Source organism: Chlorocebus sabaeus, chromosome 15 (assembly GCF_047675955.1).
Source record: "Chlorocebus sabaeus isolate Y175 chromosome 15, mChlSab1.0.hap1, whole genome shotgun sequence".
In the NCBI taxonomy this organism is placed as follows: Eukaryota; Metazoa; Chordata; class Mammalia; order Primates; family Cercopithecidae; genus Chlorocebus; species Chlorocebus sabaeus.
In genome coordinates, this window is record NC_132918.1 from 2,778,272 (window position 1) to 2,799,920 (window position 21,649).

At 43.0% G+C, this 21,649-nt stretch overlaps 1 protein-coding gene across 1 annotated transcript in view; it reads left to right on the forward strand.

Moving 5' to 3' along the window:
* Positions 1-21,649, forward strand: part of DCLK3 (doublecortin like kinase 3) — a 52,057-nt gene that overhangs the window by 10,663 nt on the left and 19,745 nt on the right. Inside the window, exon 2 of the mRNA XM_007971816.3 lies at positions 14,333-16,209. Coding sequence (XP_007970007.3) covers positions 14,333-16,209 — 1,877 coding nt within the window. The remainder of the gene's footprint in view (positions 1-14,332; positions 16,210-21,649) is intronic.

The window sequence follows — 21,649 nt, forward strand, 5'->3', positions numbered from 1 at the left end:
CTTTTTTCCCAGTTGCTTTGTCTGCATTACAAGGCAAAAACAGCAGAGGCTTCTTGGTTCTCTTTATGTTTCCTTTCTCGCTCTTTCTTCGTCATGAGTACAAAGTAGATGTCTTTATTAAGCTGTTTCCTTAGAAAGGAAAGTGGTGTTAGTGTTGAGTTGCAGAGGGCTAGGTAAGGAGACAGAGTGGGATCTTTGTATTTTGCTCCCAACATGTTCACCTGGCCACAAACGCGATGTGTGGGTTTTTAGATAGTTTTAAGTGAGCATGTTAACAATCAAAGAAAAAACATACATGTTGGATTTTTATTCTGTTGGGAGGAGGGAGTGGGACTTTAAATATCTGCCCATCTCACAGGGGAAAAAAAGGAAAGTTTTATATTTTCTATGCTGCCTTGAATAACTGTCAAAAAACTCTCAGCAGTTTCTGGCTAGCTAGCTGTCTCCATCTGGAGGTTGCCATTGTGTTTTTTTAACCTACAATTAACTACCATCCGCTAAAAATTCAGGCAGTAATAGTCATATCCTTTCATAGCTTCTTAAGAATTTTTTCTTAAATGTTCTTACAGTTCTTTTCCTACTCCTGACAATATCAATTTTTAGTATAAAAGCTACAAAATTAGATGCCAGAGACATCACTGATGATTATCATGAACTATTTGTTCATTGGCTCACATATGTTTATTATCTGCTACATGCCACTGTGGTAGGCTCAGTACTTTTAATTAATTTAAATTTAAATGGAAAATATCCGTATGTGTCTAACGGTTATGGTATTAAACATTGCAGAGCTCTAGAGACTTGGGGAAACAGGTTAAAGCATCAAGTAAATTGTCATTTCAATGGTGATATGTGCTATGCAGAAAGAAACCAGATTGGTGAGGGAGGGGGATGGAGCAATTTGAGGATCTTTCAGGTAAGGCCTCTTGGAGTAATGATATTAGATCCATCACAGACCTGAACAAAGGCAGGAAGGATGTTCGTGAGAGAAATAGTTTCAAGACACTCCAGGCACCTCTGGGTAATTATTTGCCGTTTGTTTTTAATGAAACAGGAGAGAAGGAATGTCTTCTACTTATGAATTCTAAAAATACCACAAAACCATCAGTGCTCATTCTTACTGTAAAATATAAAGACCTTTCATAATTTTGGGCAATGGTGAGGGTCTGGTTTCCCTGGAAGCAGAACCTGAGATGCGGATTCTTGTGCATGTGATTATTCTGGGACAGCTCTCAGGAGAAGGGAGTCAGGTGGGTAGGGAGTATGGCCAAGCAAGGAAGTGGTCTCAGCTGGAGTCACATCTCAGCCCCAGCCATGGGGAGCTCTGGAACATGCATTGTACCATGGAATTGTCCCACCCTGGGGTAAAGTCTGGGTCTTTAGTACCCCTCCCCACACCCCTGTCCATCAGTCATTGATTATAGGCTGTCCTTGTGAAGGCAGAGTTGGGTGTGTGACCTCCTGGGTAAAGTGGCTCCAGTCAGCCAAAGTAACTCTTGGGAGACTTGGGCAGTGAAGGGCTGCCAACACGTGTCAGAGCTGGAGGAGAGGGGCAGCCCTGGTAAAGGAATCTGGGTGGCTACCAACGAAATCCATGACAGTGTGCTGGCCCTATAGAATGTTGATGGCTGTGTAGCTTTAGATAAACTTTGGGGCAGAAATAGATGAAAAATTCTGAGTGCATGCTTTGATGATCACCCAGTAAATTCTGATGACCCAACCAATCGTCTGTTTTCATTGAACACTGCTGTGGATTTATTGGGTTCTTTCATGCAACACCTGTTCATTGCCCACCTACCACATACCTGGCACTAGGTCTCTGTGTTTAGAATCTTGCCACGCAAGGCCCATTTATTTAGTAGACTCCATCTCAACAAATTATATATATTTGGCAAATGCCATGATATAACATCACAAGAAATCCTGAAGAAGCTTAACCACAATTCCTGCAGAAGCTGAAAGCTGCTAAGGTTTATCCTTATAAAGGCTCTGAAAGCAACAGTCTGTGTTGAAACATTTGCGTCTGATGCTTTCAAAAGGCTTAGATGCAGCAGTTGGGCTGTTAGAGGGAACTGTGTCAGTTTCTGCCCACTGACGTTGGCTTCTTAGCAGAGAAGCAGTTCTGCCTTAGTGCCACCACTGTCAATCTGGCTTCATCTGAGTGCTGACCATATGTGGGCAACCTTATGCCTGTCATCTCATTACAGTCTTTACAGCTATCCTGGGAGGACGGGCTAGTGGGGGCCGTGCAGGTTCCCATGGCAGTGAGGACTGCTGGGTGCTCCACCAGCAAAGATGCGTTGTACTCAGGATGGATATTCGGGCCGCTGCTGAAGCTTTATGGGTCCAGTTGAATGCCTTACTTCATCAGGGTGTTGGTACCATCACTTCTCTACTTTTGAATTAGAGGAAAACCAAACCCAGTCTGAATTCCCAAAAAGAAGAAAAGTTTTCACTTTAATCTGCTTTACCCCAACATCACTCTTCTTTGTTTGGAATCTTAATACACTTTGAGGAGTTGTTTTCTTTTTTTAGATCATCCCGTCTACAGGGATATCAGGGAAAAGCTCATCTGTTTATTGCCAGCTGCAGGAACACTGTGTGACTTAATTTTGCCCAGTTGGCTGTTGGCTGGCTTAACAACTAGGGCAGAGCTAAACTGAGGTTGCTTTGCTTCAGTGTTGATGCCTGTTGATGCGTCTGAGTGCTGCTCTGTTTTCTCTGGATGACCCCATGAGCTTAACATTCCATGTTATAAATGACACCTCTAAATCTGTCCATGTCATTGTTCAAAAACATTCAGTATCTGCGGAAGGTTTGTTTCGGTTCTTACTAACTGGTTCTGTGGCCTTGGGCTAGTTGCTTACCTTCTCTGGCCTCCAGTTATATTTTACAGCTGGGGAAACTGGGCTACTATCCTTGCAGTTCTAAAATGCAAAGATCTGCACCCACACAGCTTTTGCATCCCACACACATGTCCTCTTTAGATTGGATCTGTGGTGTTACTTTTGTTTACAAAAGATGCGTATTTCAACACAAGCAGTTTGTGAGAATTTTTACCAGCAAGTCTAATCATCGTATAAATGACCATGTCTTAACTATTTATGGAATGTCCTTCCTCAGTCTGGTGGATGTAAACCTCCAATAAACAGCACAGTGGAGCTATTTAGATAAATTGAAAAGAAATTAAGAAGGCTGGGTGTGGTGGTTCACGCCTGTAATCCCAGCACTTTGGGAGGCCCAGGCAGGTGGATCACTTGAGGACAGGAATTTGAGACCAGGCTGGCCAACATAGCCCTGTCTTCACTAAAAATACAAAAAATTAACTGGGCATGGTAGTACATGCCTGTAATCCTAGCTACTAGGGAGGTTGAGGCAGAAGAGTCGCTTGAACCTGGGAAGCAGAGGTTGCAGTGAGCCAAGATTGTACCACTGCACTTCAGCCTGAGTGACAGATCAAGACTCTGTCTCAAATAAATAAATAAAAAGAAATAAAGAAGAATTAAACATTAAAATAATTAAATTAAGAAGTAAAAGAAATTTATTTCTTCTTGAGAAATTTGGGTAATGTGTCTTTCACGAGATCTATCCATTTCATTTAAGTTGTCTCCTTTGCTGGCATAAAATTATTCATACTATTTCCTTATTATTATTTTACATAAACAGCTCCAGTGTTTCCCAAGTGTATCATCTCTCCTGAATATGAATGAAGGGTATATATTTTAAAAAACATTTCTTTTCAAATTATTTTACTGGCTTGCCATTTAATTATGTGTTGGACATGGAGGTTGTCTTATCAAGAAGTCAAAATCATTTAAAACCACTTTCTGAAGAATCTGCAGGCTGTTTGCCTCCTTGTTCCTGTACACAAATGGATCATGGAAGTTTCCACCTCAGATCTCATTTATTAGACTGACCCCTCATCTGATAAACGAAGTGCGAGAGTCTTCAGATCCAGGCACTGACAGATGGTTCAAATATTCCAAGTAGCCTTACACCCGTCTAAGATGCATTCAAGCCAAAGTGTGAAGATGTAGAAATGAGATCGATGTGCTTCATCTCTAGAAAAAAGGAGAAGGAGTATGCTTTTAGAATGATTTCTGCAACCTCACCAGTAGGAATGGAATGTGGTGAGGGTCTGTCTAGCCTAGTGTATTTTAAAGTATTGCATGACACAGGTCAGTGGACATTAGTGGGGTGGTGAGGGCCCTTAGGGTTTGATAACCAGGGAGGGAAAGGAAACTATGAAGTCTTGCGAACATCCACTCAGCTGAAGGGAAAGTAGCCCCAGAGTACTTGAGGGCTCCCCTTCCAAATGAGTACATCCAAAGAGCCGCCCTGCATATAGCACTGAGAAAAGCAAAACTCAGCCCCAATCAAGGTTACTATGAATCTCCTCACTGCAACAGACAATTGGGATTAAATATTCAGGCCGCAGGAAACAGCAGCCTGGCCTGGGAGCCATGCCCTCTTGGAATTTTACCGAGTGAGCGATGAAGCCCCAGGGATGTGATCATGGGTGAGTTGGGAGAGTTGGGAGGAAACATGAAACCCGGGGTGAGACTGAAAGAGAAGTTGTCCCTAAGGAGAGCTCTGGTCAAAGCCAACCAGCATCAGATGTCTCAGAGAAGGACAATGCAGGGGACAGGGTGGCGGCATCTGGAGAAGCTCCCCATGCATTGGCACAAAGAGCTGCAGGTGAAGAGAATCCTGTTGGAAAAGGAAAGAGGGCTAACCTGCTTCAGAATTTATGGAAGAAAAGAAAAACTCAAAGGCAGCATGTGAAAAAATGACTGGAAAGCAGAAGAGTTCACCTGGAGGAAAAGTGGTCAGGTGGTTAGAGAGAAAGGTTATTGTTTATGGTTGCTGGCAGGTCTGAGGCCTCACCAGCCTTGGGAGCAAATGAGGCCATGTTAATATTAATGCCTGGTGTGCCCTCTGCCAGTGTCCTCAGAGTCCCCAGGGCAAGATGTTACCTGTGCTCATGTACACTGTGGCTACTGTTCCGAATCCTTCCTCCTGTTCCCTGCCCCTGTGGCCCTCCTGCCGTTGCTATCTCCCCAAGGCCCTGCATCACCCTCCTCTGCTGAGGCTGCCCTGGGTCCTGGGGCCTGTTCTGGGCAAGGCAGGTGGCTGGTCCTCCTCTCACTCTGCTGTGCCTTGTCACCTGCATCCCAGAGCTTCACACAGTCTTTGAAACACAGCTCCTTCAGCATTCTCCCTCAACCCTGCGTTCCAACAGCACTTAAACCGCTGTTCTGGGATTGGGAGCACAGGGGCAGAGGCCATACTGTTCCCTCTTTCTCATTGCCTCCCAGGCCTGTTATCTCCTCCCTGGGGGCTGCGGATGCCTGTGCACAAAACACCTCCTTCCCCATTCACACACACCCCTGTCTGCCCATTTGGCAACTTGTACAAATAAACAGATCCTAGAAAAATAAACACACTTCTGAGCCAAATGTGATCCTGGGTCCCAGTTTGGGTTTAGTTGGGTCATGCTGCCATACTTTAAGGGCTAATGAAATAGATACGTACAAGTCCAAGGGCTTTATGATCCCCCTTACCCCCACTGAGGGCTGCGTATTTTGGTTTCACTAACCACTTTGGCAAAGAAGAGATATTCTGTGGCAGTGCATTTCAAGCAAATGTGCATCACACCACCTGAGGGTCTTGTTAAAATGCAGAATCTGCTTTTGTAAATTGGGGGTGGGGCCTGAAATTCTGCATTTCTAAGATGCTCCCAGGTGATACTGATGCTGCTGGTCCACTTTGGGTCATAAAGGGGATCAAAATATGCTACCCCCAAATATGACACTTTGTCACAAGAATTATTTTAAGCTGAAGGTATTTGAGAAACAGCAGATGGAAGAAAAGATCTCTATCATCTCCCTATTTATGTAAAAGTGGACATAAATTTTCCTTTGTGAAGTTGTTCCTCTCAGTTGTCTTATAACAGGAAGGGCTGAACAACTGTTAATCACCAGAGAGGACTCTAGACTCATATCAGCCTAGAGATGGCTCTGAGAGAAATATGCATAACAAACCTTACTAAAATAATCTTTATCTTCCACTGTTTCTCATATATATATATATCTCTTTTTTCCCCATAGAAGCTCAAACCTTTTCCTTTTGTTTTATTACTTCTCCACAAGTTTATCATTCTTTGTTAAAATGGTATATAAGTCTCTGAGTCTGACTACCTTTTTGGGATTTTCACTTCATTTCTGTGAGGCCCTTATATGCATATGAAAGAAACATTTTTCGCCTGTCAATCTGTCTTTTGTCGGTTTATTTGGCAGGGCCCCAATCATTTAACCTAAAGAGTAGAGGAAAAAAGGTTTGTTCCCCTCTAACAATGGGCAAATTCTAGATCATTTCCTTTGCCACTTCCGTTTGCTGTACTTAAAATCTTTTGTCAAGGGAACCATGGCTGGATTTTGTGTTTCACTGCACTGATGCCATGTTTTTATAACATATCACAAATTACTTATTAACTTTATGAAAATAACTACTTATAGGCAACTTGCACTCCCAAAAGGATACTCTGGAATTTCACTATATATCCTTGGTGCTCAGAGTGTGTCCAGGCCCAACAGCATCAGCATCACCTGGGACCTGGTTAGCAATACAGACTGTCAGGCCCCACCTAGACCGACTGAATCAGGACCTGCACTTCAACAAGATTTACAAGTGATTTGTGTGCACATGAACATTTGAGAAGCTCTGCTCTGTAGAACATAGTAAATTGGAAATGGAAGCTTCCAGTTTAACCACTTCAGTAGGATCCTCTAAGGAGACATGTCGGTGACAGCAAGGAAAAATTCAGACCTTGTCTGTCAGTCCTCTTTGTTGTCATGGGGTGTCTGTAGGGTATAACCCAATGTTCTGGGATCTCTGGAAAGAGAGGAAAATGCTTTCTGGTTTGCATGAAGCATGAGGGTTTTTCAGACATAATAAAGCCAGCAGAGGAGGAAGTGGTAACTGTGATACAAGGATGAGATGGGTGGCCTATACTAGACAAGGGTGAGTAGGAAAACCGAGGGATGCGGGATGAGGATTATCGAGGGGGTCAGGGATAATCTTTAAAAGTGAGAAAAGGAATGTCCACTTAAAAACAGTCTTGTAAAAAACTGATGCAGTACATAAAAGTCATGATAACTCCAAAGTTATCATGAGATGGAGCAGTCAATCACATCTTTAAATTTGCGAGTAGCTTAGAAAACAGTATCAGGCATCTGTTAGGTGGGTTAGAACAAGGCCTGGCAAATATCTGTCAGTCAGAGACCATACAGGGTTCTGTGCCAGTATACTGGGGCGACTAAAATCAGGAGATAAAAGCCAACCCTGGATGGAGGCACTTCTGAGATAAGAACAGGAAGAAGTCTCTTTAATTACTCTGTTTCTGATGTCTCAGTCAATGTCATGTTGGTAATAAAGAGGATAGGTAGTGAGGATGTTAATTAGAGACTGGAGTGTCATCAGTGATGACAGTCAATAAACAGCATGGCAGTTTCATTTTGTAACCTCGCTCTTATTAATTTCTACAGCTTTGATCAATATAGACATGGGCCAGGCTTCTGAGTTACAAAACAGTAGCATTTTTGAGGCTTAGTGAGAGAGGCTTCATTCCAATTTTTTATTCGTTTACAAAACCTTCCTTGGGGTGTTGGCATAATCAAATGTAAGTTCACAGATGTTTCTCCGGCCTCATCTCTGCATATGAGCAAAATGAGTTTATTCCCAAACAGCCCCTGGAAAATGCCCAGGACAAATGATTACGCAGTGAAAAGTAAAATTATTTCAGCCAGTCTTTCTCTATCTTCCACAGAAGAATAGACGTGAATAGTCTCTCAGCACTGCATACTGAGGCCACAAGTGATTAATCTGGTGAAACCACAAAGAAATAAAAAGTTGATAAAAGGGAAAGTATTTTCAGGGGCACCTTTCTGCTAGGAAGAGGGCATTAATAATGTGGTGTTAGATGCATTGACCTTTCTTTTTTAGTCATCTTTTTGTTGTATTGAATATTACCAGATAGTTTAAAACACCTAATTCATTTTGTTTAGTACACTTAATTTGTAAATGTTTATAGAGAGAGTATATGTTACTTGGGTCCTATAGCAATTTTGATGATCTCTCATTTATTTTTCTTGTGTTATTATAGCTTTTTAGGAGCCAAGATGAAAATTCTGAAGTTAATACTGACCACAGACATAGGTTTCTTTGCGTTTTAATTAGACACGTGAGTTATTTTAAAATGACTTGGAAAAGGTAAAATCTCTTTAATTGTGATTTAAAAAGACAATATAAAAGAGAAATCTTTTTTTTTTCTTGATGCTAAACTTGATTAGCAGCTAATCTTATAACAGAGAAAAATAATTATGAGTAATTAGACAGGAAACTGGGTTAATGTGACTTACAGTCACTCTGGTAGCCTTTCTAGCATAATAAAGTGGAGAGTGATCATCGTGGAATCAGGTTATGTTACTTTATCTAAATTGTGGCAGCAGATAAAAGACCCACTTTCTGAGCATCAGACCTATTAGAGGCAATAACGGCATGCCATGCTGGTGCAGTTACTGAGTTTATTGGCTCACCCCAGAATCAGAGCATCCTAGAATCGATGAGCAGAAATTCCGTTTATCTCCCCAGCAGACCTGTTTGCTTAGGTTTGCTGGAGTGTTTCTTTTATTATCCCGTCCCTACTGGTTTTTCATTTCAGCCACTATGTGAATGACAAATTCATCCTGCCGAGTCACATTTAGCATCGTATTCTCTTTGGCCTTGAGATGTACATCTACTTGGAGGAAATTCAAGGTTACAGGACTTATTTTCTTTATGAACAGGTGAAAAATAAGCACAAGCTGAGTGCTCACTCTAGGCAGAGCAATGCACTGGACATCCTCAGCAATGAGTAAGACATTAATGCCATTTGGCAGGTGGTGAACCTGAGGTTCATAGAGATTAATTAACGTTCCCATGGTCACACAGCTAATAACAGCTTATCAGAAGTCCTCTGGCCCATGGTCAGTGTTCTTTGCACTAAAATGAAGCTTTCTCAACCTGAAGCAATGTACTGCTGTTCCCTACCTGTATTAGCCATTCTTCAGAAATGCTACTTTGTCAAATTTCCTGTGGTAGATGGATGTTTGTGATTATATTTTCTTTTCACCTCACTTATCTAATGTGTTTAGGAGGTCTTACTGGTGCTGCAATTAGCAATGCTGTTATTTACAGTGAGAACTGGAAGACTGAAGCTAGATATTTGTGTTTGATGTTAGGGTTGGGAATTTGTTCCCCAAATCTTGTGTGCTTGCTCTCTGTATTGGGGCAGAGTTGGGAGGTTTGCATAAACTCTGGTCTCTGCTTTTGGAGAGCCTACAGTTTAGTTGAGAGGGAGAATGTTTACACCTACTAAGATGAAGTAACAATTAGCTGAGATGTGCAGCAGGCAAAACCACATCTTCCATATTCTGTGGTAGGTGTTGGTCTCAGGCATTCACGCTGAATTTTGCTTTAATGAATGAGCAGGTCTTTAGAGGAGGGAGCTATCACTGCGAACTTATGAGGACAGAGAAAGTTTGGGAGTAGAGATGGGTCTTAGGCTTTACAAGATGGTGAGGCTTGGATGGGTGGGGGAATGGAGGTGGAGTGGGTTGGAATTGTGAAGGGCCTTATGTGTCAAGCAGAGGAATTTGGGTTTGGACCTCAAGGAGGCTAATAAGGAGCTACTGTAGGTTATTGAGCAGATGGATGGCTTATCAAAAGCAGTGCTTGCTCTTCTGTATGTGCGGGGTTAGACGGGCATTGAGGAGAGACCCTATAAACATTTATATCTTGGTGTATTGAAGTAGAAGCAGCAGTTTTGTCAAGTCCAGGCCAATTTATGTTGCCGTAGGAAGTTAACAGAAAAATAAGGTGTTAATAAGAACATATTTTCCCTGTGTTACTTCCTGGGACGTGGCTGGCTTGGTGGCTGAAGACAGAATTAGCAAGTTTAATTTTTACTATCTATGGCTTCATAAACAATTTACTGTTGATATAGGGACAGAATACAGATTGTTATCCTAGATTATACAGGTCGAGTGAGTCTCCCTTATCTAAAATGCTTGGGACCAAAAGTGGTTTTTTGTTTTTTTATTTTTTTTTATTTCAAGGAGTTTTTTTTTTTTTTTTGGATCTTGAAATATTTGCATTATACTTACCAGTTGAGCATCCCAGATCTGAAAATCTGAAGTCTGAAATGCTCCAATGATCATTTCCTTTGGTAGGTATGTCAGTGCTCAAAAAGTTTGCAGGCTTTGGAGCATTTTAGATTTTGTATTTTTGGTTTTCAGATGCTCAACCGGTATGAGGGTGAGCCACATGAAATTTGTTTTTGATGGTTCAAAATTGGTAGAACTACCAGCAATTTCATATGGTTCCATTTTACTGATTTTGTAAGTAAAGGTGTCGCTGGAGCTGAGTGGACTCGGGCAGGCCTGTGGCTTTCTAGTAAGGTTGATTGGGGTAGGTTCTGGACAGTGGCGCTTAGTGGGAGACTGAAAGTACTCTGTGCAGTTGTCCTGGGGCATCAGCACGTTCCTGGAGACTGAGCCCCAGGCCTAAAGGATATGCTGTGCTCTCCCTAATGTTCGTTCTCCCTGCCCATGGACCAGGCATTCAGAGTCTTCTTTTTCTCTCTTACCTGTAAAGACTATTTTAAAAGACGAAAGAGGTCTTGTGGAAGAGAAGATAAAAATCAGTGCATCCCAAGGTTGCGTTTTCCTGGTGCTTCCCAGTAGCTTGAAGCAGTCATAGCTAGAAGAAGTGCAATTTCAGTAGCTCCCAGTTATGCTAAGGAGGTGGAGACCGAATTCCCACTTTTGCTGCAGACCAAGGAGCTTTTGAATGAGCTTGTGAATGCCTGGGCAGTGGAATGAGCATGTCTCATGCTGGTGTGGTGGAGGCTGAGCTGTTCTCTCTTTACATCCTTTTACAACATGCCCTGGGGTGGAGGCTGCTCTTATGGAGCCCATTCTTTGTTCAGGGATGGGGTGTTCCCAGGTTGCTCTCTTAACCACTAGGGATCAGGGCAAGCTTTGAGTTAGGGTCTGCTGAGATTGACTGAGCACAGAAATCCCAGAGAGCACATCCCCTCTTCTCCCTACCCAGCTCTGGGTACCATTGTGCCAAGTCATCCATTACCACACTCAGACTCTGTAATTCCAATGTTTGGGAACTTGAGCCTACTGGTCCTATTGTAATTTGGCCTCTTTGTCACTCTATGTCAACACTCAATACATAAAGCCCATTACTGTCAGTCCTGTTCCATGAGCACTGCTTTATGCCTCCCTGACATCCCATCTTGGACCTTTTAGGAGGGTTCAGGGGCTCTCCTGAACCTCATTCTATGCTAAATGTTCAAACATCCTTAAGGTATTCACTGAATGTTCCTTTGTCCTATTGGTTCTCCCCTGAGGATCCCTCTCCTGTTTCTTCCCTATAATGGATAATTCTTCCTTTCCAGGGACTATAGATTTTGAAGGTAGAGCTCAGAATTTAGCTTCCCAGGTCTGCTTCGGAACTATTATTTTTCTTCCCTCCTATAACACCTTTCCTTAGCTGAGGCTTATATCATGTGGTGATACAATATACACCCTTGCTTTGCCACTGTCGTATAGTGGCTGGCCATTCATTTCTCCATGTTACCAGTGTCTTCATCTCCACGTTGAGTCTTACCTTCATCTGTACTGACCTCAGTGGCCATGTGGACAACTGGTCCAGCCCTATGTCTTGGTTCCTTTGCTGTGTACTGGGTGGCCTCCACCTCATCAGGTGTTGAAAGCCCAACTCAAATCTTGTCTTCCTAGCGCTCTTGGTTGCTCATTCTCCTGGTACTTCATTGGATTTCATTATATCCTCTTTATGCCTCTAGGTTTTCCTGGTAGGTCTGCCCTCTTGTGACCACAGCCAGTAGTTGATCCTTTGGGCCTCCCTATCCTTTTCCCACATCTGCTTGGAAAAAGCTCAGTCCAGGATATAGGCTAAAATCTCTTTCTCTGTTCCTATACTGAGTCTTCTGAGAAAATAATCAGGACTTCATTTACTTAGTCTGACAGTATGTATCAAGGATCCTACTGTGTGTGAAGCACATAAGAAAAACCAACAAGAACACCAGCCCTTTTGTGCACATGAGTTTGACGGTCACCTTCCTTGACATCCTTCCTCAGTTCCCCAACGCAGGAAATACAAGCCAGTATTCCTTCTGTAGCTCTCTTTCTTTCTCTCAACATCGGCTCTCTCAGACAAAAATGGAGGCAGATTAATTAAAGAGGCTGTGAGAAGAAAGGGGATAACAGATGTCCATATACAGTTTAACTATAAATGTGATTGTTAAGCTCATAAATTTGTGGCGTGTGGGAAGATCAGTATCAGCCGCTACCTTGTCATCTCATCTGACACCTGCATCTAGATGGAAATCATCTCAGAACAGATTGTACATTATAATTAAAAAACAAAAAACATTCTGTGTAGATTTGCTGGGCCAAAATCCCATCCTGGCACAACTGGAGTTTCTGCTACAGTTGATTCAAGTACACTTATAAATGATTATCTAAAATTTCTTTTTAAAGGAAGCATAAACAGCAGATTCTTCCATGTAGGATATGACATATAGGTCCTATAGGGTAACTTTAATAATTGTCATCCCACCCTTGTGGCTTAACTGAGTGACACATTCTGTTCTTTTCCAATTTCTCTTCCTGACCTGGATAGAAACTGAGGAAATTAAACCACTCCTGCCTCAGCTGCTTTACTGTGGCTGGGCATAGTCAATCAGGAAATACAAAAGTCTTGTTTTATTCATGTACATTCTCATTATTTAAGCTCTGAACCTTGGTTTCTTTACATTTTTTTTATAAGAAGAGGGAAAGCCATCTGGACAAGGAAATTTTTACACCTAGATTGAAACCGCCTTCAATTTTCCTATACTAACTCTAATGCAAGTGGATCTCAGTCAGAGCTTTAAGAAATAACTACCATATCATGTTGGCCCATGAGTTCTTGTGATGCCAGGTGAAGCTGTGCACAGTAGACTTCTACCTTATTGATAGATTATACTACTAATAAAGTGAAATTATAATATAAAATAGATATTAAAATCATAAGGATGGTGTTAATAACTAGCAACTATTGTGTCCTTACCATGTGTCAGACACTCTCTTAGGTAAGTTGTAATTTGATCATTTATTCTTCACAAAAACCCTGGTAGAGAGGTGTAGCATTCTTACTTTATAAATGAAAAAAAAAAAAAAAAAGAAATACAAATAATTTGCCCAAGTTCGCACAAGTAGTCTGTGTCTGTGCCGGGATTAAAATCCAGATCTGTCTTAAATCCTGTGACCATAACCTCTTCGCATACTACTCAACCTTGAGTGAGTTCAAAATCAAGCTGAAAAAAAACTGTTCTTGGCAAGGAGATGGGTAAGATTGGGTTTTTCAAAGTTCTGGAATGTTCCTGCCTCTTGTTGGTATTTCATGGGCAGCAAACCTGGCCTTTCAAAGTTCTAGAATGTTCCTCTTGTTGGTGTTTCATGGGCAGCACAACTGGCCCTTTTTATCTCAGTTGTAGATCCTTGAAGGTCAGTTCACTTTGGGGTAGCTGGAGTTGTGTTTACAGAGTCAGCTCTCACCTTGAGAGGGCTCCTGTATTAGTCCCTTTTCATGCTGCTGATAAAGACATACCTAAGACTGGGCAATTTACAGAGAAAGGTTTTCTTGGACTCACAGTTAGTTCCACATGGCTGCGGAAGCCTCACAATCATGGCGGAAGGCAAGGAAGGGCAAGTCCCACCTTACATGGATGGCAGCAGGCAAAGAGAGAATGAGGAAGATGCAAAAGCAGAAACCCCTGATGTAACCATCAGATCTCGTGAGACTTATTCACTACCATGAGAACAGTATGGGGGAAACTGCCCCTATGATTCAATTGTCTCCCACCGGGTCTCTCCCACAATATGTGGGAATTATGGGAGTACAATTCAAGATGAGATTTGGGTGGGGACATAGAACCAAACTGTATCAGCTCCCGAGGTGTGGCCCATCCTGGGGGCCTCTATGAGGCCTACAGGAATCACTGCAGGCCAGACACTGACTCTGTTCTGCACTTTTGGTGTAGAGGAGACTGGGAATTAGACCTAAGTATAAAGGCTCCGTCATTTCTAAGACTCTCGGGAACCACACTTATAAACTGTAGTACTAGAATCAGTCATCTTTAGTAAAGTTTTGGTGAAGGCTGAGGGCTCTCTGAACCCATCTTAACTAACACTCTGTTGTCCTTTTCCTGTTGCAGGACAGCAAGGCCTATGTGACCATTCTCTAAAATATTTAAGCTCGAGAATCACAGAGCGGAAGCTGCAAGGCTCCTGGCTGCCTGCCAGCCGAGGGAATCTGGAGAAACCATTCCTGGGGCCGCGTGGCCCCGTCGTGCCCTTGTTCTGCCCTCGGAATGGCCTTCACTCGGCACATCCTGAGAACAGCCCGTTGAAGCCCAGGGTCGTGACCGTGGTGAAGCTGGGTGGGCAGCGCCCCCGAAAGATCACCCTGCTCCTCAACAGGCGATCAGTGCAGACGTTCGAGCAGCTCTTAGCTGACATCTCAGAAGCCCTGGGCTCTCCCAGATGGAAGAATGACCGTGTGAGGAAACTGTTTAACCTTAAGGGCAGGGAAATCAGGAGCGTCTCTGATTTCTTCAGGGAAGGGGATGCTTTCATAGCTATGGGCAAAGAACCACTGACACTGAAGAGCATTCAGGTGGCTGTAGAAGAATTGTACCCCAACAAAGCCCGGGCCCTGTCACTGGCCCAGCACAGCCGTATCCCTTCTCCAAGGCTGAGGAGCAGGCTGTTTAGCAAGGCTCTGAAAGGAGACCACCGCTGTGGGGAGACCGAGACCCCCAAAAGCTGCAGTGAGGTTGCAGGATGCAAGGCAGCCATGAGGCACCAGGGGAAGATCCCCGAAGAGCTTTCATTAGATGACAGAGCAAGGACCCAGAAGAAGTGGGGGAGGGGGAAACGGGAGCCGGAACCCAGTAGCAAGCTGCCCAGGGAAGCCACTCTAGAAGAGAGGCACGCAAGGGGAGAGAAGCACCTCGGGGTGGAGATTGAAAAGACCTCGGGTGAAATTATCAGATGTGAGAAGTGCAAGAGAGAGAGGGAGCTTCAGCAGAGCCTGGAGCGCGAGAGGCTTTCTCTGGGGACCAGTGAGCTGGATATGGGGAAGGGCCCAATGTATGAGGTGGAGAAGCTGGTGAGGACAAGAAGCTGCAGGAGGTCTCCCGAGGCAAATCCTGCAGGTGGGGAGGAAGGGTGGAAGGGTGACAGCCACAGGAGCAGCACCAGGAATCCCACTCAAGAGCTGAGGAGACCCAGCAAGAGCACGGACAAGAAAGAGGACAGAGGCCCAGAGGATCAAGAAAGCCATGCTCAGGGAGCAGCCAAGGCCAAGAAGGAACTTGCAGAAGTTCTTCCTGTCACAGAGGAAGGGCTGAGGGAGATGAAGAAAGACACCAGGCCCATGAGCAGGAGCAAGCATGGTGGCTGGCTCCTGAGAGAGCACCAGGCGGGCTTTGAGAAGCTCCCCAGGACCCGAGGAGAAGAGAAGGAGGCAGAGAAGGAGAAAAAGCCATGTATGTCTGGAGGCAGAAAGACGACTCTCAGAGATGACCAACCTGCAAAGCTAGAAAAGGAGCCCAAGACGAGGCCAGAAGAGAACAAGCCAGAGCGGCCCAGCGGTCGGAAGCCGCGACCCATGGGCATCATTGCCGCCAATGTGGAGAAGCATTATGAGACTGGCCGCGTCATTGGGGACGGGAACTTTGCTGTCGTGAAGGAGTGCAGGCACCGCGAGACCAGGCAGGCCTATGCGATGAAGATCATTGACAAGTCCAGACTCAAGGGCAAGGAGGACATGGTGGACAGTGAGATCTTGATCATCCAGAGCCTCTCTCACCCCAACATCGTGAAATTGCATGAAGTCTATGAAACAGACACGGAAATCTACCTGATCCTGGAGTACGTGCAGGGAGGAGACCTTTTTGACGCCATCATAGAAAGTGTGAAGTTCCCGGAGCCCGATGCGGCCCTCATGATCATGGACTTATGCAAGGCCCTCGTCCACATGCACGACAAGAGCATTGTCCACCGGGACCTCAAGCCGGAAAACCTTTTGGTAAGCCTTGACTTTGGATGATAAGGGAGAGGGTGTGTTTAGAATATGGGATAAAATTGGTATCAATTGCTTTATACTCTGTCACCTTTACACACTAGAACTTTACTTTTATGTTATTACAACATACTGTTCCAGTATTTAAAGCTATGGTTATAGGTCATAAGTTGCTGAGATAAGTTAGTTTTGATTAACTTATGGAAAAAGAAACCTTCCAATTTAAATAAAATGGAAAATGTCTCCTCATCTCTGGGAGAAAAATGTGTTTGTCTTGATAATGACCACGTGAACTTAATTTCTTGGTACTTAGGTACTGGGATGCCTACTGGTGGCAGCTTCCACTTGAGGCTTTGTGTGCATCATCCATCCTCCCACTGAGATGCCACTTTGGTCTTTTTGAAGATAATTGCTTTGCTGAGCAGCTCAAAAGGTGTAGTGCTGTAAGGGTCTGTGTAAGGAGTGCTGATGAGGCTGGCTCTGGAGTCAGATAACTTGGGTTTGAATCCTGGCTTTCTTAGTTGCTTGCTCTAAGATAAGCCCTTTATCTTGCGGGACCTTAGTTTCATCATTCTGTAAAAGAGAAATGGTAATAGTGCCTATTTTGGAAGGTTGCCTGCAGTTTGAGTATGGGAAAAAGAAAAGCAGCCCCTGACAGCTGGGAGCTGGCCTGACACTCTTATCTCAGCTATGCCATTCTCCTGTTGAGCATAAGCAATTTCACAGATCACAACATCAGATAAGGCCACTCTGTGACCATAATGGATCAAGACAAAAGCAAAACCCCTTTATGCTGATGTCCAAAAGCAGATAAAAATAAGAATATTGTCCAAACCACAAATAAGGTCACATGTCCCCTTTGTGGCTGCTGTGAGTGGCTGAGTGCATTGCTTCATCCTTCCTACCTTCATGTAAGAATTATTAAGATACCTGATTATAGAATTACCCCCACGTGCTGACACTAGCCAGCCCAGAGCAAAACCCTGCTTTCACGAATCCTCCCCCAAATCATCGAACACAGCCCACATATTGTCATGAGTCCTTTAAACACTCTCTTACTTTGATTCCCAAATCCCAACCGTGTGTGTTCTCGCTTATTGCAATGAGTCGGTATATTAATGTGTTTGAGTACAAGTGTGTGCCAGGAGGTCTTTGTCATGATGACACTGTCACCCTCTGGCATGTTCACCCATTTCTTCTTTATAGCCCTGATCACCACTTGATAGAGTCTATATTTACCTTTCTGTCTCCCTCCTCTTATTGGAGAGAAAGTTCTAAGACACCATGGACTTTGTTTCATTCAGATTGTGCTCTCAAACCCAGAACAGTTCTGTCACTTGGTCGACATTTAATACGTATTAGTTGTATGAATGCCTAAAGGCCATACCATGCTGCCTGGGAAGCAGCAAGAACTCCATCAGTGGCAGAGACTATCACTATTATTACATTAAAAACAACCCTGATATCAAGGTGAATCTCATGAGTAAGCATTCAAAGTCATATCACTGCAGATAAAGCAATAGTGAATGGACACAGTGATTTTGATGGGCCATATTTTGGCGAGGAGCTGGGAAGGTCCCCTGGGGGGAAGGGATTTATGCTATTTTCTTTAGTTTCCATGGCTGTAGACTCAGCCTGGAGACACCATCCCAGTGCATTCGCCTGTCTGTAAACTGCTCTCACAAGCAGGTGAAACACTGAGTGAATCAAACTAATTATCCGGTGAAATTAGGTCTACGTTGACCACTAAGTCGCGCAACCTTGTTTTTGTGTTTTTGTAACTCATAGAATTACAGAAGCAATTTGACCGGTTGGATGAATGGTCTGAATTACTCTCTTTGAACAATTTCATTTTTTGCATTAGCTGATGTCCTTGTCCTTTCTTTACTCGCTTTTTGATTGTTCCTGTCTTTTGGGTCTGAGCCCAGATGTCTTCTGTGTGCAATGTACTGTATGCTCTTTATTATGGACACTGGAATTGCAACAGAGCAGTGTTCTTTAACAATTCTCTGCTTCTTTCACTGAATAGCCTAAGCAGGAGAGATCCCTTTTGAGGCCTAAGGAGGTCCCCTGAGCTGAACATTTCAGACATGTGCCTACTATAGCATTATAATAGTTAAACAAGTTCTCAGCTATGTGGAATGAGATCACTGTCTTTTGGAGAGAGTTAGCTTAGTTTGCATTTTCTAACAAGATCCTGGCACCAGTCAGTTGAGTTGACCCATCTCTTGGGCAATAGAAGCTCTCATTTGTGTGGAGGGGTTTATCAGCTCTTTTTGAGATGGAGAAAGTCAGCACTGTTATAGATCACATGGAGGGTGGTTTGAGGAAGTAGGAAAACAGCAAGGAATATGTTTAACATGGACAAGCTACTTGCCTCTGGGTGGTTCTTCATGGTTTAAATGCCAGTACGTGCATGTTTTAGTGCTCGGGGGCAGGCAATGGAATTGTATATGTATGTGAGAGAGAGAGAGAGAGAGAGAGAGAGAGAGAGAGAGAAGGCAGACTACAAAGTGGTGTAATTTTTTTTCATTCTAAATGCATGAGTTTTTGTTTATCGGAATTGATCCCAATTGATATGTAGACCCTTTCTTTTTTCTGATTTTGAAGAAAGCCTATATACATATATTTCAAATAAAAAATCTTTTTTGTGGTGTTATGGCTTCTTCAGAAACTGTAGAAAGCTACATATTTGAGCCATCTTATGTGGAATAGGTTAATATATTTGTTTTCCTGTGGATAATTTGTCAGCTTGCATTTATCAAAATGGACAGGTCTGGCACATTTATAAAACATGTTTATCCTTTTTCTGGGTGAGTAAAGTTTAACATATTGTTATGTCAGAAGTCTAAATGCTATCTGATGTCAGCGCTTTTTGGTTTTTCAGAAAGAGATAGAGATAATGTTGGATTGACAGTTGACTCATCTGGGTTTAGCAAGGTGTCATCTCTAAAGCTGCTGATATAATTACATTGCAAATTTGTTTGGCCTTCTAAGATTTAAAATATTAATAAATATCACATTGGTGACTACTGTCCATAAGTTGGTGTTCTTCAATTGCCTTTAATTTAGTGTTTTGCCCTTGCGTTGAGCTTTATATTGTCAAACTAATTGTTTCTGCCTTTAGTGAATGGCTGCTGTGTCTGCTAAGACCTGTCTTTGTTAAGCTTTGGGAAGTGATTACGTCAGAACTAACTTTTGATTACACGGCTGATTGCAAGTGTTGCTGCTTTTAGAGACTATCTATATGTGCTAAAAGCACCTCATGAATATAGCAAGCTTATCATGTTTTAATCAACAGAAATATTTATATCTGATAATTGGGCCCTAGAGTAAAACTTTAGGCCTACGTTACTGAGTTTATCTATTTCTACTGATCACATTTCCTGATAAGATGATGGTGCTCTTCTTCCCTTAGGGTTATTGAGACTCCTGAGATCTTACAAAAGAAGTTTTAATTATAAGAATTTCCAGCTTGCAGAAATACCAGTGTTAATTGCTGCTTCTGCCAGTGTGTGCTCCTAGGAGGAGTTGGAATATGCTGGGTGGTGTTGGCTGGGCTCTGTGGAAGGAAGTGGGGAAGCAAACAGGAGCTGGAATAGTGATGATGATTAGACCAGCTCACACACACGGTGGAAGGGCACAGGCCAAGTTATTTATAGCTGATGGCTGAGAGATTGTATTCAGCAAAGAAAGCTGGGTGAGCGGGATGGGGAAAGAGACTGAGGAGGTGTTAGACATGAGCATTGAGCACGGTCATTTGAGAAAATTTCTTCCAGAATAAGGGGAAGAGAAGGATGTGTTCCTGCCTGGAAATAGAGTGGAAGGGAATGAGTAGGGTGGGCATGCTGCTACACCTCCACTAGCATATAGGGTGCTCATGTCTCTAATTCTGCTACTGCCCCCAGACTAGCTGGTATAGCCCTGGAGTGCTGGGAGCAGAGATCCCCGAAATCCAGGAGAGATGGTGGTGGGGATAGTGGGAACAGGTCTCAGCTTGGTCAAGGACAAAGGTTGTACCCTCTTTCTGGTCTCCTGCTGGTTCTAGGAAGAAACAGGCTTGTCTATATATTTATTGGTGAGTATGACTAGGACAGGGCAGTGACTGGTGTCCCTAAAGGTGGCAGGGAAAATCTAGAAGGATAAAAAGTAACCAACCACACTTCCCGCTCATTCTCCCTTTACAATGAACCTGTTCAGTCATTTTCTTGGTCTGAATTCTGTAAGTTCTTTTTCCCTTCTACTCTGATATACAAGAAGGACTCACTGATTATTGCTGTGGTAGTCACTGGTTCTGCAATGCATAATTCTCCTTGATCAGCAAGATTTCTCTTCTACCAGCTTCAGTTTCAATCTCCTTTCCCTTAGCTTCTCATTAATAGTCCAAGTATTCATGAATGCATTTATACCCCAATCACATTTTAAAAAAACTAGCAACAACTGTGAAGTATACTTAAGCTCTACTTAATAAAATAAAGAAATATTAATTTCAGTAATAACATGAAATTACCAAAGAAAAAGTACAGTGACACAAGTCTTTAGGTCATTGGCCCATTTTGATCAAGTCATTGAGAATGCTGTTACATAAGAGATTGAACTCTAGAGAACTGTGGGGTATATTCTTGTCAGAAATCATTGCAGTTATGACTGTAGGTTTACATTGGTAAGACAGACTCTCAGTATCCATTTCAGCAATTTCCAGGACAGTAATAGTATCTGTACACTCAGTGAACTTATGTATTTCCAGGGTTTGGCCACATAGGCAGAGGTTACAGGAAATTTCTCATAGTCTTCAAAATTCTAGGTACTGGGTCATCTTGAGGATTGAGGTTTTCTTTCCTCTGTAAGTTCCTTTTGAAACATCCACCTGAAAGGATAGGTGTCTAATAAGTTACTGTCTGCAGTAAGTTATCAACAACAAAGACAATTTTAAAGTATGATTCTTATTTATCAACTTGGTGGATATCTTCTAAAACTGTGACCTCATTTCATCAAGGAGGCCTGAAGATCTGGTCATTTGGTAAAGGAAAATAACAGCACCTTCCTTTAGTCCACTTAATCCCTGTGTTCATGTATGTTATCACCTCTCTAAAAGAGTATATTCTTGTGAGTCATTTGAGGATCTAAGATTAAGTTTCTTAAACCTCTTTAAGGGCATTTGAAAAATGGTCTTAAGCTGAGGAAACAACTCAGTAAATCTCTTCAAGTTTCTGAGATCTAAGGTCTAGTTGTCTAATTGCAACGGAAACCCTCAGGTTCTGGTTCATCTTCTTGTGGAAGTCCCACATGTTAGGGGTTATGTGAGGGGAGGGAGAAAAGAAGGAGTGAGGAGTCCGCTGCCATGGTCCCAGCAAGAGATGATGGTGGCTTGGTCTTGGGGACTGCAGTACAGACGGGGAGAAGTGGTCATCCTAAGGGTAAAGACAAGACGTGTGAGTGGATTGAA